Source organism: Pseudoliparis swirei, chromosome 24 (assembly GCF_029220125.1).
Source record: "Pseudoliparis swirei isolate HS2019 ecotype Mariana Trench chromosome 24, NWPU_hadal_v1, whole genome shotgun sequence".
NCBI lineage: Eukaryota > Metazoa > Chordata > Actinopteri > Perciformes > Liparidae > Pseudoliparis > Pseudoliparis swirei.
This window is the reverse complement of record NC_079411.1, coordinates 7,244,331-7,262,263: the sequence shown is the minus strand read 5'-3', so window position 1 is coordinate 7,262,263 and position 17,933 is coordinate 7,244,331. Positions and strand designations below refer to the sequence as shown.

General features: G+C 41.7%; 2 protein-coding genes across 4 annotated transcripts in view; one reads left to right on the top strand and one right to left on the bottom strand.

Annotated features, from left to right (window-relative positions):
- The window catches only part of arhgap10 (Rho GTPase activating protein 10), a 47,738-nt gene extending 42,565 nt beyond the window's left edge, over positions 1–5,173 (top strand). For 2 of the 3 annotated variants that reach the window (XM_056408927.1, XM_056408925.1), the window contains one exon: positions 3,679–5,173. In XM_056408927.1, the coding sequence (XP_056264902.1) occupies positions 3,679–3,745 (67 nt within the window). In that variant the 3' untranslated portion in view covers positions 3,746–5,173. Of the gene's footprint in view, positions 1–1,366; positions 1,459–3,678 lie in introns of all 3 variants that reach the window. The other variant, XM_056408924.1, reaches the window with a different exon arrangement.
- A 2,098-nt stretch (positions 5,174–7,271) lies between these two features.
- Positions 7,272–17,933, bottom strand: part of nr3c2 (nuclear receptor subfamily 3, group C, member 2) — a 66,393-nt gene continuing 55,731 nt past the window's right edge. Inside the window, exons 8-9 of the mRNA XM_056408644.1 lie at positions 12,772–12,929; positions 7,272–12,058 (exon numbers count right to left, since the gene is read on the bottom strand). Of these exons, the coding sequence (XP_056264619.1) occupies positions 11,903–12,058; positions 12,772–12,929 (314 nt within the window). The 3' untranslated portion in view covers positions 7,272–11,902. The remainder of the gene's footprint in view (positions 12,059–12,771; positions 12,930–17,933) is intronic.

Here is a 17,933-nt window from a genome sequence, read left to right as displayed (position 1 = left end):
CTGAATGTCACACTCTGGGTTTCTTTCACTCTCTTGTGTTCACTCATTACTCGCTGGCCCGTCTTATCTTGCACGTCCACGCAACAGAATCACCAACTCCCATCACTCGTCGGACATCTTTCTTTCAGTCTTGAACTTCTGTGTTTTCTTTTTTTTAAATTTGTCTTCTATTCTCCAGCCTTTTAATTTGGTTTGAGGGGGTCTCAATGCAAAGTGTTGGCTATGGCGGCAACCTTCTCTCCTTTCAGTCACACCCCAGATACACACAGCAATCTGAGGATGGACTGTGTGTTCAGTCTGTCCATTACACTGCTCTATCGCCGTGCTTCCCTGAGACCAAGTGATGAATTCATTTTCAGCGCTTTCAGATATTACCGAGAAAAATTGTAAACAGCTCGGCCATTCTGTGAAGCAATCCATTAATGTTATTTTTTTATAGAAATACAAATCCTCATTTCTTCCAAATGCGGTTCCACGAGAGTGCTTTTTTTTAAAAAGAAAAAAAATCTGAATTCAAAAACTGGGCTGAACATTGTTGTATTGACAACTCTGTGACCACAAACTTTTTTTTTCCAGTTTGTATATCCTCTATTCTCCTCTCATCCTACAGTGTTGCTGCTCTGCAGAAAGAATATGAAATATTTATCAGGGCATCGTGTGTTGAAGGCACAATTTCTACATGGTAATGTTGCTGGCATTCGAGATAACGGTTTGCAATAGTGGGCAAAACAACCTTTCTGTGGAAACGTTTTTTTGTTGTGTTTTCCAGAGCGCAATTGCATAAATACGCCTTTTTTTTCCCTCACGTTTTTGGAGCGCCAAATCTGGTTTCTTTTGACGGTGGCCTTTTTTGAATTTTTTTTTCTACATCAAGCTGATTTACAATGCAGCTTCGAAGCTCACAAATGTGAATTTAAAAGCTGAAGCACCATGGAGGAAATGTTGCATTCCACCTCTGTTTGTGTGCAAAGCCACTTTAGAATCCCCTCTCCCCTTTTTAATTATCTCACCTGAGTTGGGTGTCTGCTGTGCGGACCCGATGCGTGGCTGCCTTTTTTTTGGCTGTACAAAACCTGCTACAAACGGCGTCGCATCTCATTGTGTTTGTGCACGCACACGAGGGGGGGGGGGGGCACGCGGGTCTGTTCTGACTCGCTCGCTACTCCGTCTAGACTTGAGATGGGGCAAAACAAGGTGTGTAGTGGCCCGGCTCCTCTCTTAGTACTTTTGCTTATATTCCAGCCTGGCCCATTTCTGCTGTTTCAGGCTAGCGAGTGGATGAACAAACCGGCCCCTGGCCCAGATTGAACTGTGCGGTAATCCTCCCCAAAGCTCCGCCAGCTCACTGATTGCCTTCATTTTTCAGTGTCACCAGCAGGAAAGCCAAGGCAGTGTACCCATGTGAGGCTGAGCACGACTCTGAGCTCTCCTTCCAGGTCGGCGCAATATTCAACGCCGGTAAGTGTTATCGCCTACACCAGTCGCTCACTTAGAACCAGCCCTGGCATATTGGATTTGGAGGAAAACCCGAAACAGCCAATCTGATCTTCAATCGAACAGAGAGATGAGACGAGGAGAAGGAGAACGGTGAGGGAGGGCGGGCAGGAGACACAGATTTGCTCCTCGGTGTGTCTGGAAGAAGCTCGACTGAGCTTTAATCACTCTCAGAGGAAATGAGGATTTTGTAGTTCCTTTTTTCTTTTGCCTTTTTTTTTGGTGAGACACAGATGCTATAGAAATGCTGTAGTCTTCACTGGGAAACATGTGGTGTTGTCTTTTGTTCCCACAATGCATTGCAGTTTATTGGCTGTCTTTTTTTTTTTTTGCTTTAAAGCTGCAATCACATCTTTTTTTTAAAGATGTTTTTAAACCTCCACTGTCCTGCAGATATAACCATCCTTCATCAAAGATGTAATGATCTAAACATCAAAATCTGACAACTGACATTAATTGATATGGATTTTGAGGACTGAAACTTCACCCTAATCAAATTTCTTTCTACTGTACGTACACTATTTCCTGTTTTGATTCCTGCACATGAAGGCATCAATGTTTCATTCTTAATGATGGGATACAACGGCAACATTTCATTGATTAGAGTGGCTGTCCAAATCATAAATTCACACTTGTATTATCTAAAGGAAAAAATAAAACATAAAATGAATGAGGTGTCACGTTTTTCAAAAACTAAATGGGATTGTGTTCCAACGGTCTTTGTCTCGCTCTGACATTTAGTTTGGAGCTTAACTATTTTGTGTTCCTGAACGATGTTTCTTTTGGATCTCCGCTTACATATCCAGTTGCGGCAAAGTTCGGGGAGTTTTAGTAGTTTTATTATATCCTGTCGGTCCGTCAACACTTCGGATTTAAATGATGATTGTTCCATGATGCAGTTGTTCTTGGCGTAACATCTGCAGTGTCTGGAGGACCTTTGACATTTAGCATATTGTGCCACGCTATTCAGTTGCTTCTTAATGTATTTGTCTGAGCTATGTGCATAACTAATGTACAAAAAGGTCAAGAGGTCTGACTATATGAGCAGGCTGCTGTACATAGTGAAAAATCAACATATGTCGATGCTTCCTGACCCTTGACTCGAAGGACAACTTTTATTTTCTTAAAGGGGCAGTGTGCATTTATTTGTATTTCTTTTGGTTTGGTTAATTGTGAACAATACACAAAGTTTGGAAACACAGGTGAATGGAAAATACTAAACTAATTCTATAGTTTTTAGTTGTGCTGATTATTAATAGTGCAATGAGATAAAGTGTATCCTTCCATCTAAGGATAGGCTTTATTATTCATTGACTAATAAATTAAATATAAAAACAAAAATACATGTAATGATAAATATCCTTAAAAATTGCAGGAGTAATGATTGCATGGCAGTTTGTTATTGTACTCATGGAGGTGGGGGGAGGGGCTTTGTTTAAACACTTTTAACAACTTTGGAAAACATTAATAATGCAGAAAGAGTTGTTTCCTTGTGGTAGCCTTCTTATCGGAGGACCTGTCAGTCAACCTGGAAAGCAAGTTTAAATCTTGCATTGAATTCTGGATGAATCCTTCTGATCACACCTGTATGAAAGTTTGAGGTTTGAAGTTAATTGTGTGTTCGGGGTTTTAAGTTAATTGTGTGTTCAATAGACGCAGACGAGCACTGTCGTTAAACTTATATCTTCGTGTCCCGAGGCTGGCTGAGACATATTATGATAGAAAAAGAAGAAAAAAAAGAAGTATTGAATAAGTTCATGTCTTGATTGGGCCTTTAGAAGTTCTCACTGACAATTTATCTACGCGATCGCTGACTTCCAAGTGCACTCGAGATTTTAAATTGGCTCACTTTGTCGGCAAATGAAGAATCCTGGGAGGATTTTGAGGAGGCTCCTCTGACACGTCTGTCGTAATGAACCCGCTTGTGCGAGCTCCGCTTTCGCTGCGCAGGTTAAGCTCGGGGGGGGGGGACACTTTTCAGGGAAAATAGGATGCAAAAGCTGAACTTGAAATGTACAGTAGACACAGTGGGGTTTAGCGTCGGCACAGAATCACTGTATACCCACTTCACACCTGAGCTCTGTTCCCTCTGACACATGCATATGCTGCGTACTCACCGGAGGCTCTGTGTCCTCTGTACCCCCCCCCCCCCCCCCCCCTGTGACGCTGTGTCCTCTCCTGCAGTGACCCAGTCGAGAGAACCGGGCTGGCTAGAGGGCGAGCTGGAGGGAAAGAGGGGCCTCATCCCTGAAAACTATGTGGAGATGCTGTAGCGCCGAATGGGAATATTTATGGACACGTTATCTATCACCTTCCACCGGGGGAGAAACTATGCGGAGATGCCGTGTGCCTCGACGCTGACGTTCACCAAAGAGCCTTGTTTATCCCAATCCCTGAATCCTCTCGAGCAAGTGACATTATGTTATTACTGGTGGTCCATTCGAGTACGTACATGCATTGTTGGCGGGCAAAGTAGACTTTTGCGAAGCATGTTTTCTTTGTTTGAATTTACTTCGAGTATCCAGCATTGTAATTACAAAATGGGTTTGCACTCAGAATATTCGGCTGCACACAAAGATGCATCACGGTAGCTTTGTAGCAGCAGCCTCGAGGCCTCGCGCTCCCTCCCTCGGTTATCCATGGTATCCATGAGCTCCCAAGTCGACCAGCGATCCTCAGAAACTGCAAGGAAGAATGTCAGTACTCGATTCCCTGTAACCTATTTTTTTTTCGTGAAGTAGTTTTTTTTGCACCGAGTCCAGCAGCGTTCGACCCTCTCGACAATGATGCACAGTTTTGTTTTCAGCTTTTAAGAGATTAGAGAGACTTTACTTTAACAATCAGATCACCCAGCGTAAATGTATGTACGGGTATGTGTATGTAAATGAGTTGTGGTGTTACCGCTTTCACTTTGAAAATGTTTCATTTTTTTCCCCGTCATTTAAGGAATATTTGGATATTCAGAATGAGGCACATCCCGATTGTAATTTAATTGTATTTAATTGGCACGTTGATTGCATGACTTTTTAATTTTAAATTCACTGTGTACTGTCTTGTTCCTGGTGCACTCCTTCACAGAAACACAATGAAGCGCCTCCTTGATGACTGATGAGCCTCTTGAGATAAACACGCAGAGGTCCATTTTAATGAGGTAGTAATGATCGAAACCACGTTGGGCAGGTTTTCGGTGTCAAATGATCTGTTTTTGTTCTCTAAGCTTATTTCTAACGTCGCTCGGTTTCCCCTGAGCAGAGAAATGAGACACTCCCACAAAACTGACATTTTAGCATTGTTTTTATCTTCAATATCGAGAGAGTAAGTGATTAGAAATCAAAGTTTTTTTTTATCAATAGGACCACAAAATGCAGTATTTTAAAGTTTTACATTTGTGCAGTTTGTATAACGTTTTAAATATTGAGAGCGTTATGAATGCCAAGTATGTTTTATAATTCTCCGTTATGTGATGGACAGGTTCTAATGTGGATTGGTTTTAGCATGTGTTCATGTCTCATTACAATTCATCAGTCAGCTGTTCAGCGGGACACTTTAATATTTCTGAGAGCTTTGGTTCAGCAGCAGATTTATGACTTTTTTAAAGGGCCTTGACTTCTTTCACTTTTATACCTTTGGGTATCTTCTTGATCAATGTTAAACAAATAAAGAATTGTTTTGTTCTTTACTGCATTTTGTATTCTTGCCATGGAATAAATGTGATGAATGATAATTTAACATTTCAAATAGTGACGTCTTACCGAACATTGTGTTTAACAATTCAACCATTGACTGATCTCATGTACAGGAGTTTAAAAGTAAGACAATTAAGGAAAACACTGTAGTCCCTTTTATTCTATATACTTATAATAATAACATATCATAACTTACCAATGTCACATCTAGCACTGTCTAATGTAGTGCTGCCTCATCTCTCATGTGTCAGTGAGAAGGCCCACAGCCTCTCAGATCTGAGGACACAGGACTGGTGGAGTGAGGAGTCCCTCTGCAGCCAGTATGTTGCACTGGGCCGTGTGGTGGAACGCTGGCGACTTCCAAAATAACTTTCCAAAAGAGGAAATTAAAATAGATGATGTTCATTAATAGAGAAAAACACACATACACACACTCCCTGATCCATTTCCATCTCCCTCGCCCATGTTAATTGTTCGACTAGTGTAATTAATCGACACACCAAATGGCCTCCGTTACATAATAAGCATGAGTAGCACACTCATGCTGCACTATTCAGAAGTATAAACACACATGCTTTGTCCACCACGAATACCAACGGCTGGAGCTGTGGTTCATGTCCACCAGCACCCTGAAACATACGGCATGCTTACATCATGAAATGAGGTAGAGCTAAAGGAGATGGGCAAAACTATTCCCCCACTTTCCCCAGCACCATCCGGCCCGGGGCCATTCATCATCATCATCATCCTCCTCTTCCCGCTGCCAGAATACTGCTGAATCATACAGACGTCCACTCTGCCATGCCGGCCTTCTTCCACCGTACCTGTCTCTCTCCTCCATGACTTCCTCCTTACTTAGTGCTCCACTTATTTTCTGCCGCTCTCGTTGTAAATTGTTTAGTAACCCAGTTAATCGAGCTGCATTTATCGTGCGTCCTAAATTTGGGTGCGTGAGGCAATGAAAGCGGTGTTAATCTGGGTAAGGCCCGAATCTCACGTGTGACTGAGGCCGTGTTACCTGTGGTGTCTGAAAATGCATGATGCATCAACGTCTATCGGTCTGGGGTACTATGTACACGTCGGCGTGTCGAATTCGAATGGATGTAGTTGAGTTTGAGCAAAAAAATCCAGACGGCTGTTTACATTTTTGGTTTCCTCGAGTTCTGGCCGTGTGCCAGCTGTTCTCTGGCTCCCATGACGCAGTGTCCTTCAACCGCGAAACAGTACAGCGCAGTGACTCGGATCAAAGCCCGCCGCACTTTACCTTAAACGATGAGCAAATGACACAATTTAGGGATTCAAACGTGTGTGTGTGTGTGTGTGAGTAACACTAACCTAATCCAGTCCTGTGTCTTCGTCTGGTTTCTTCAGACTTGATGTGTTATTGGGGCCGAAAAACTGAGTGGGAATTTGGAAAAAAGTGAATTTCCAACATAAATGTGAGTGTGGAGGGGTGCGGGTTGGGGGGGGGAGAAAAGAAGAAGAAAAAAAAACTCAGCTCGGAGAGTAGGCCACAGAAGCCGCCATGTGCGCGGGCGCAGCCGTGAAATCAGCCTGATCCAATAGATTCTGTTTATCTGGCACGAATACAAGTGAAAGCATTTGGAAATCTGGGGGAGATTTGGAGAAGGCTGTGGATTCAGAGAGAGGGGAAAAAGTAATACTGTCTGCTCCACCGTCTGGCAAAGCAGGCGTGTTTTCAGATCAGCCTTTAACAAGGTTAATGGTGATTCTTCTCCACGGGCAGCGTTTTACTGTAAAAGCCTCATCCTCGCTTGCTTTATCTCTGTCATTTTGTGTCTCTTTCCGCTCTTCTTTGTTCTTTTCATCTCTTCCTCTCCGTGACTGCTGTACCTGCTGCTGCTGCTTCACATCATTTCTGTCATTCCGTGCTACCTCTGTGTTTTTTTGGCTCATTATCATCCCCAGCCGCCAAATGCAGCTGTTTTGAATTCAACCAGATCAAACACATTTTTTTGAGGGCACATTTCCCTAGCTTCTGTTTCGTGATACCATTTTCATCCCACACACGCACACACACACACACACTTAAATGCATACATACAGAGACAAATTACGCCACGTCAAATGATCAATTTAACAGTTTTATTAGAATCTTGCAATAGTTTTGCAAACACAAGTATGGCAATATCTGCATCAAGATATACAGTAGTAACTGGTTTTATTGGTTTATGGTTGAAGGATGTCAACTGTATGTTTGCTGGATAGTTGCTGAGAAATATTGTACAAAGCATCTGAGTAAAAAGTCATTTTTGGAATTGGAAAAAAAACATTTGTATATATTTATATATTGATAAGAAATGCACTGCCATGGCTGTGGAGATATGGCTTAGTCTCTCTACACCCGAGTCATCCCCGTGAACAGAAAATGGCCGTGACGTGGCTTCACATACAGTGAGGCGATGGTGGACTGTGTAACAGCAGCTGAACACATTCTGAGTCATTCACGCCGAAAAAGGGAGTTCATTTTTTTGAAGAAGACAGCTTTGAAAATCCTATTGCTATCTTGATAAGTTAGGTTTTTATTCTTTTTTTTTATTTTTGCGATGCCAGGTAATTAATGCATCAAGTTGTGAATAGTTTGACATTTTGGGAAACACACTTCTTGCTGAGGATCCCATTATAATATGTATATGCCTCTAAAGCTCCCTGTGTAACAAATATGAGTTGTGGTTTGACGGGGGATTTTGACTTTTCAAAATATCAACCGTCATTTTCCCACTTTTTCTTTGAGATGTTTGTTAATTGCCAACTTTTAAATTTGCTGGTATGTGGATTCTTTTAATCCTTGGGCACAGCCAGGTTCCTCCCCTGCATCCAGTCTTTTTGCTAAACTAAGCTAAAAGTCTCTTGGCTGAAGCTTCTTATTTACTGAACAGACATGAGCGTTGTATCAATATTCTAATCTAACTCTCAGCAAGAAAGCGAATAAGTGCATATCCGAAATTTTAAATGTCTCCTTTGAAGAAAATAAAACAGCCGAGAGTGCAGAAGGGTCATACAGGGGCTTGTGTATACATTTAACATTAACATTCTTTGGGAAATATCTTTTTTCTTTGAGGATTTAACATTTTTTGGATATAATTGCATTTATTAAATGGTCAAATTCGAATTGGCAAACTTCAGGTCTCCAGCCTCTTTATCCATCGTTTCACTTTATTTTGTGTGTGCATTAGGTTTCTACTTTAAAACGGATAAGTCAAGAAGTTTCTTTCACATATGCCAGTTTCAATAGTGTTTGATTTCTGGATTTTATTGTGATGCTCATCAACGATACCGCCACGGGTTAGGAAATAATTTCAACAGCAACAACTCAAGGATCCATCACTTGATACATCTTGTTACAAAATAAGAAATACTTTTTGATTATTATTATCTTTTGTTTGAGCCACTTAAACAAAGATGCAAAAAGGAAAAAAAAGTAAAGATGCAAAATCAAATAACTTGACTTAATAAGAAGATAATACATGTACTCTCTCTAACATTCAGGTCGTAAGTTCCATAAGTCTCTCACAATGTATGATACATTCATTTCTCTATTTGGCCCTTTCTCGTGCCAACTCGACTGTAAATTCTTCTCTGTGATCCAACACACAGAACATGGCGAGTGGGAAACACATTTTTTCAATATTCCAACAAGATGGTTAAAGTAGAAATGTTTTATACTATACTCAACATAAGGACTTGCTGTATTATTTACAATATATAATGTAAAATTGTAAATCAGGTGAGATAAAAAGGCACAAGTTTCCCTTTTTTAAATACAATGTAAACATCTCATCAAAAAGCATGCATTAACATTTCATTTTACAAAAAGGATATCATTTTTAGACAAAGTACTTAAATATTTTTTTCCAGCAAAATATAATTCTCTCAAAAATACTTTCCCATTCATCCTATGAACCTTTTTTTTTTTTTTATTCAAAAAGGACCAAAAAAAAGGGGCAAAATAAAATAAAAAGGGTGAGAGAATAGCTTAAGGGTCCTTCACAAGTCAAACACAGTTATTAATGCACAACAAATACAGGATGTAAAATGAGGCCTTTCTGACAAGGGACTGTACGAAACCTATTGGGCAGGAGGAGGGGGACTGAATCTTACATTTGTATCTTATGGAAATCCAAATTTGGCAAAGCAACAAAATAGTGCAAATACATCCCGTCTCTATTTTTAAATAAACAGCTGCTCAACAGTTGGGTTAATAAAAGCCAGCCAATGAGTCATCTGATAAAAAGTAATTACAATGAGAACCACAATCTTTTCAACTCGGGATGAATGAAACACATATAATTATGGGATGATTAAACAACCCCCGCTCTCCCAACACATATAAACTACCCTCCCAAACTTTAAATACACAATAACTTTTTTCTGAACACCCCACCCCCACCAATAACTTTTATGCAGTCCCAGAAATGACATTTGCCACCGCCATCTTTTTGTCCGCCGTTCTTCACACACTTACCGGCGTCATCATCACGAGAGCCGCAAACACATTACACGAGCACCCAGCTGTGCTAATGATGTCATGTTGTCTAACTTTAGGCTGGGTGACCATGCAGAAAGTCTTTTTGCCGCATCATCATAAGTCGCTTATCAAAACAGACAAATTCCTGCTAGCTGCACTAATGCCTCATTTCACATTGTATCATTCTCCACTGTGCAAATGCGAAATGTAGAAATAGGATATGGCTAATCCTATAACATAAATGCATAAAACCCACAATGATAGAGCAGATCAACTATGCACACATGCTTGCCAGAAAGAAAGAAAGAAAGAAAACACACACACATACAAACTTAAGCCATTCTCGCGCCATACACAAATGTAAATACACACTCACAGGGCACTGAATTTTTTTTTTTTAAATAAAGACAAATAATCAAACGCCCCCACTGTTTTTCTTCCCCAGCGGCTCTATCGCTTTTCAGTAGCATCATTGTAGTGTTCCCTCCACAACCACCCAGAAGCCAGTGGGGTGTGAGACAAGTTAATGGTCCAGATGACTGGGCCTGCCATACCTAAAATAGCAGTAGCTCGGCCCGAAGATAAGAGTAAGGAATTAAACTAAATTAGGAAAGGTGATCCTACCGACGGTTCTTCATCTAGCATTCATCACCACGTACCTCAAAACATTTTCTGTACAACCGCTGAATAGAATGTGTTAAAGAATTGTTAATACCTGTACACATTTGCCTGGTTTTTGATACATTAGCTGTTTGCTGTAAGCACTGCAGAGTAATGCTCCGTTTTTGAATATATCACCTTTATGTGTGTTTTAAACCGCGCGGCCGCACAGTGAGTCGTACGGACTGCCAACGCGGGACTATACATGTTATGCCTTGCCTGGCTTTGTAGAAATGAAGCACCTTAATGTAAAATGACTGGCGTGTCAAAAACTAAACCTTTGCAACACACTTTTATAAAATGCTTCTTATTATTTCTGGGAAGAGTAGATAAGTGTTGGTTCACAAAGGGCTGGTTTTGCTTCATTGTGAGTAAAAACAGACATTTGGACAGCTGCTCTGGAGATAACACAAAACACAATTACTCTGGATGCACCTCAGTCAAATCCATTACCAGCGGACTCTACTGCAATCGTTTCCGTAAACACATGATGTTTTCCATCCTGCAGCACTCCTCACCACTTTTGCACAAAGGTAAAATGGTTCATCAATATTGTCTCAATCCTACACCACGATGCCTACAAATAGTGACTTTATGACATGGGAGCTTCACGCGCAAACCTTTCTTTACACAAGAGAGACATTTCTTTAATTTCTAAACAGCTTTAGCTTTGGACTTTTGCATATTAGTTTTGATTGTTTTACTTCGTAGTTTAATTTAAAAAATAAACTCAGCATGTGAATGTTAAGGATGGCTGTCATGAGACCGATTGAGATCGAAACTTGGACTAGTTAGATTTAATATAATTATTCAGCTTATGATGACGCTTGTATAGCCCTTGGATAATATTCAAATAGACCTTTCACCTTACCGTCTACAATTTCTGTCTCCTCTTAATTCCCCTGTTGTCTTGCAGTATGCTGCTACACTGCAAAGCGAAATCTACGTATTGGCTTCTTTTCTTCTTTTTTTTGTCGTGCTATTATTTATGAAAGACTGCATAAGCCACATGTAATATTTGCAAAAACGTTCTCTCTAGATTTGTACGGGATTCTGATTTTAGTGCATGTGGAGTGCATCTGTGACTTGTGTGTGAAGGCATGTTGACAGGATGTTGATCAATGCCCCTGCGTGTGTGTGCCTGTATGTGTGTGTGTGTGTGTCTGCACGCAGTGAATGTATATAGCGCATCCTAAGAAATGTATGGCTTTATCTCCATAGAAAATACTGTCTTTGGGGAAAGGGGGGAGGGGCGGGGCAAAGGGAACACGGGGCGGGTACTTCGGGATGCTTTGTCACATTTGTCTCAAGTCCTTCTCGGCGTGTCGTGCTCGCTCCGCGTACTATTCACAGCTCTGACCCGCTCGTGGTGACCGCAGGGTCAAATCAGTCCGCCCCGTTTTAATTCTGTCACCACGTCGCGTAACCTTCTCATCCAGGACGACGCCGGCACACTGGGCGACCGGGTGCGGGCCAACTGGTCTGGCCTTTTCTCGCACATATTTCTCTTTTTGAACTTCTTCCCCATTTCGTCCAGGTCTTAATGCAGCTTCTCACCCGACCGTTACGGGAGTCACTTCTTGTGGAAGTAGATTGTGTGAGTGAGGCCCGACTCCACCTTTGGTATCTGGTCACTGATGATCTCCACCAACATTTCGGGGAACTCCACTTTCAGAGCCTGGGACTCACGAAAGGTGTAGAAGCAGAAGTCCAACAGGTTCCCCACCAGCTGGACAACACAGACAGACATGTAGATGTAGCATGTTATGGCTTCAAAAGATGTTCCTATAGGATACGATTATTCATATGGAAACATGTTCGAAAAAAGTGAGAATTTAAGAAGACTATACTGCATGTTTATATGAGTGTGTTTACATTCTGGAGGGGCACTGACCCCTTTACAATTCTTCCGAGCTCACCACTGGGGGGCACCACTGATTTTTATTCTGGACAACCCTCCTTTAAAGAAGCGTCATCCTTCCAGCACTAACCCCATTCCCTCATTTGGGTCATTGAATTCCTGTCATGTATCTGTGTGACCTCCCACTTGCTGACTCCCACTTCTCACGGCGTTGCCTACACTGTCGTTGTGCCGCTCACCGGTTGACCCGGGCATACACATTTGCCTCAGTGACCACTGTGTGCTCTGCTCCAATAAGCTGCGAGCTCGCATTGATCCCCTTCTTTTCCATTCACCAGTACGAGCCGGTCACTAACTCTTCCAAAATAACCTCCCCCGCAGGACGCGATTGGGATGCAATAATCTTTATTCCAAGTCACACCACCATCGAACCGCTAAATTCTCCGATGCCACTGTGCTGTCATTTTATTCAAACCAGTGCCACTGGACAGCTCGCTGTGTGTGTGTGGAGGCTGCCAAGGGAAGCCTGTGCTGTACTGTAGGCCATTGGCATGGGCGGCAGACGGGGCAAGGGTACTTACATCATGCATGGCGTCCAGTAGCTTGGTGAGCTGGAAGAAGCGCTGCCAGGTTTGGCCAGAGTTGTTGGTTGCTTTCCCCACGGAACGCCGGAGCTCCTTAATGTAATTAACCCTCATCTCCTCGAACGCCGCCTGGTTCTTCAAACCCTCTTTGGGAACTGGGAGACAAAACAAATCCTTTGTTTCATTGTCTGGATTCGAGTGGAAACAGTTCACGTTTTAAAATCATGACCCAAAATTGGGACAAAAAAAACACTCATATGAGATGCTGGGCAGATTTATTTGAAATTATTCAAACTTATCAGTCATTTGTCATGATTCATGTGAATGTGTCTTACATAATCGTCATATTTAATAAAAGAGTCGGTGTTCTGCAGCCAACAAGCCATTCTCAGCCGTCAACTGCTTATTTGTATGTGAAAATAGCAACAACAAATAAACGTACATAATATAAGAATCCAAAAAACATTCTACTGAACATTCACTTTGATGGTTTACGTTTCTTAAGTTCCACGTCTCTCTGATTTGATGTTCTTATCACACAGAGTGACAACCAATAGCTGCCTGCAATGTATACATCCAAAAATGTATGGTGAAAAAAATGTGCCGTTAATGGGCGAAGCCCGGTATGCTCCTTTAATGTGGGAATGTGTAACCGTGTAAAGGGTAATTAGAGGTGCTCGGTAAATCACGGTCAGACTCCCACACATTAGCCTTTTTTATTTTTTCGGGGGACATTTTTTCTGTGTTGACAATCTAAGTCTATTTAGCGACTCATTAAAACAACTTTCACCATTCCAGGAGCTAATTAGTTCATGTGTAGCCACTGATTCATGAACGACAACAAGACGACGTTCTGGAAGGCATTGATTAAAAGTGATCTCGGTGACAGCGACAAAAAGGGAACAACGGTGCTTATGTGTGTTAAAGCGCTTAATCATTTGTCAACTAAACCTCATTTATCAAGAAGTTTGATCAATGACCAGAGCTCCTAAATTACTCCAACCTTCATTCATGCCATAATGATTTGGATAGTGCATTACAAGTTAAAAAAAGGCAGCGTAATGGCAGAGATGTCAACTGAGATACGGTAACTGCACCACGAGGATGCATCGAAATGTCTGCAATATATTTCTCTCTCTCTCCCCGAGCTGGAGAACAAAGTCACAGATATGGACGTCTGCCAAAGCTCAATGACATTCAGCTGCCGGCTACACAGATTAAAGACACCTCGCCTCACAAAGAGCCCACCTCAAATCAGTCTGAAGGAACGCCCTCAGTTGTCCTTCAGCCAAGACTGAGAGACGATGATGGACTTCTACTCAGACGACCCACAACACGACTTTGACGACCGTCGGCGATGTCTCGCCAAAGCAGCCGCATCTATGTGTGTGGTGGGTCCTCTTTCACAATGCTGGAAATCCATGTGGGAATGTTTTATGATAAAAGTTTTTTTTAAATTCATTTACATGTGTAAAGTGTACCTTTTATTTATAACATTAAATGGATGTATTGGCCAAAAACAGACATATTTCTGGTTATTTACCCAGCAATGTTTTTTCTATTAACTTTCCAGAAACTATCACAATAAAACATAATCATCATACAATGAGAGAAGACTTTATCCACAACGCCCACTACCACGCCAGTGTTTATAATAATAATAATAATAATAAGGTGAAAGACAATGGATACAGATTTAATCGTTCCAAAAACATATTGCTTTAATGTTGCGGAGTAGGGCAGTAACTTCTGATTATTTCCTCGACTAATGTTTGACTCTATGAAATGCTTAAGCATTAACAATAGCTCAGTTCCATTAAGTATCCCAGCAAGCTATTCGAGTGAGCCAGCATGCACCTCCCGTAAATGGAATGCACCCATCATTGCTATTAAATCCACTTAAATGTTCCGACTGTGACAAGTCGAACCGTCTGCCTTGAAAAAGGTCGACTGTCGTCACCAAACGCAGCGATCGGGCTGAACATGCCGAGAAGACACCCCGGTGTTAACGTCTCGTACATTTTTGGAAAACTTACAAAAAGTATCAGCAGACTGTAAAATGGGGGCCCTAATGGTTTAAATTACCCCCCTTTAAAAAATAAATCATGTGCTTTCATCTGTACGTTTGAGTATAGCCATTAGCAACACAAAAAGCTGTAACTGACAGAACCTGTTCTGCAGAATGAATAGCCCACAGCAGAAACCTGCTTCATGTCAGCTTTCTGAGAACGGATCAATGTAGGTCAATAAATCTGAGAAGGCGTGTTCGTCTGGCTTCATCATTCATCACGTCCTCTCTTTCTATGTCATTCTCTTCGCTTCGATGGAGAGCGGGGAGAAAATTCAAAATGATAACATTGTCTCTCAATAGACATTACAAATAAAAATATCAACTATATTCTCTAAATGTATAATATAATTTTTTTTTTTAATCAGATCATTTAGCAATTTTTTAAAATAAATTCAATTGGGAAGATTTTTGATTTGATCCATATGCCCAGTCCTACATTGATGCACAATCACCTTGAAGCATGACTTGCATGCGGTTGAGGAAAGCACATATGAAAACAGATTGGACCAACGGCCGTGATGTCTGTGCTCCGTATCACGGCCGATATGATGAGAACGTGCTAAAACCCAGGACTGCATTTGAACCTTTTGTTTTCCTCCCACTGACCCACATACACCCTGATTAGAAACTGACCCGCCATTGGATGTTCGCTTCAGGTAGAGAGCTTTTTTCTTCTTCTTCGAGCCGGCCATATTTTATGCAGCTGTACCAAAAGCCCAGAAAAAAGCTATTTTACTAATGCACGCAACATAAAGGGGCCATCATAACTCGTGCAGTTTGCAGATGCCATTAGCGATGTCGTTCAAGGTCATGCAGCTTCCTGCTCTGGGTTGCTGGTGCATACTAAACTGACAGGGTGGCTCTCGGTTTGTATTAAATGCTGGGTATTCTACAATTAGCCCTGAGCATAACAACAGAAACTAACAGGAACAATCACCTCGGAGAGTAATGACTGGTAAGATTAAAAATGATTACAGTATTTAAAAACAATCCGGCTGTTGAGTGACTAACTGTAGAACGTGTCACACCACATGCACCCATACTGTACACTCGCCCCACCTGGAATGAGGCTGTTTGGGAAGAGAATGATCGAGATAATCCCTGAGCACTCTGTCTGTGTAGAGGTGAGCAGTGTAACTGGCTTGAGCCGGCCACTGCTCCTGTTCCAAATCCAAACAGGGTCATGAGACACCACAGGCTCAATGAAACCTTAGCCAAGGTCAGAGAGGAATAACAGCCCTTCTCTCTTTTCTCTTCATCACTCTCTCCTTTTCTCATTCCCCCTCTCTCTCTCTCTCTCTCTGTTCAACACAACATTTTTCAAACCAGCCAAAAGGCACACACACACACACACACTCAATGACTCCGTAGTACTTGCTCAGCTGACAAGTTCTGACAACTCTTCTGTAAACAACGACGGCGCTCCTCCTTCCACGAGGTCCTGGCATTACCTCGGAATGACTGTAACGAAAAGAGAGCTTCCCGCAGTGCCTCAGAAAAAATCCAGACAGGGACTGCTTTAAGTGCTTTTGCTGGAATCTATGCCCGAGCCTCCACAGTGGAGTACGGTTGCTCACAGGTACAGGAATTGCTCTGCTGCGCATTAAAAATGCTGAATGATTATTTTCTTCCCATCCCTGGTATTTTCCTGCTGTATTTTGACTTCATCCGATAGCCGGAGCAGGTTGAAATTCCCTGTTTCAATGCTGTGTGCCAGTTTCTTTTATTCACATTCTCTCCTTCAAAATTCCAGCCCCAGGTTTAAAGGAAGTAAAGAAAATAAAGCAGGTCTTGGAGAGTTGCCTGGTGCTTGACTGGCCTTTATTAAGTACAGCAGGACTCTCTGGAAAATCTCCAGTGGACCAGCGAGAAGAGGAGAGGGGGGCCATGGCAACAGAAGGACCAGCTCTGCCAACTCCCCTGCCCCTTTGTTTTCAGCTTTTTTCTCCCCATAGCTATGCACCTGTCTCTTTCTCACCAAAACAAGCGCACCCTGTCAACATTTGTCTGATTTCACTCTTTAAATCTCCTTTTTCCCTCCTGGTTTTCCATCCTCTCTGTACTCTCTCGCTCTCTCTTTCTGTACTCTCACTCTTTTTCTCTCTCATCCTCATCTCTCCCAACATCCAATATCTGTAGTCCAGCTGAAGCTCCCCTGACTCAACAACACTGAGTGTATGTCTGTGTTCACTCCACCTCTGTGTAAGTCAGTCACCTTATACCAGAGGTCAGGGATAGATTGTATGTCCACGGACAACTGTAAATACGGGAAAATAATACCCTATATTTCCAGTACATATTTAGGCTTAGAAACTGCATTTCCACATTTATAGTCTGATTTGTTTAATAAACTAATAAAAAAATACATCGGAAATAGGTGGGATGTGTTACAAAAATGCCTGGGCTTCATATTTCATAGTAAATAACCATAAGAAATGTATAACTATGTTTGAATAAAAAGGATTACATTTGTGTCATCAATCAGACATGATTAGTTTAAAGCCACTTTCTGAGCTGTTTTGACCTTTTAATTGATTTTAATGCATCCCTTTCTCAGTCGAAATATCGAACATCTATTGACACAAAGACTCTCACAGATAAAGGCCTTTCATTAAGCATGTGTATACGTAGAAAACAGCAGTAGGTTTTCTTTTTTCTTTTTTTTAAAGCTGCGAGTGGGTGTGCACAGTGAAGTTATGACACAGCTGCCGTCACGGAATCTTTAACTGTTACTATTGAACTGAAGGCAGCAGCTCACAGGGTGTTGAGGTGGTGGAAAAAAACATGCTTTTAGTTTCCAACTGAGCTTTGTGGTCCAACACATCCTCTCTGTGACGCCGCAGTGCCTGTGGGCGCAGTTTGGCAACACGGTGAGACCCTTCTTAGTGAGTGATAGACATTCTCTTCATCCACGGCCAATTAAAACAATATAAAACGGCGTAGCTTTCGCTCCGAGAATGTAAAAAACACAACCCCCCTTTTCTCTTTTTGCATATCACGTAGTTTTGCTACACAAATAGGTGCAAGCAGCGGCAAATCTATTTCCACACTTGTTATGCTCGTTAACGGATTACCAGGAATGATAATC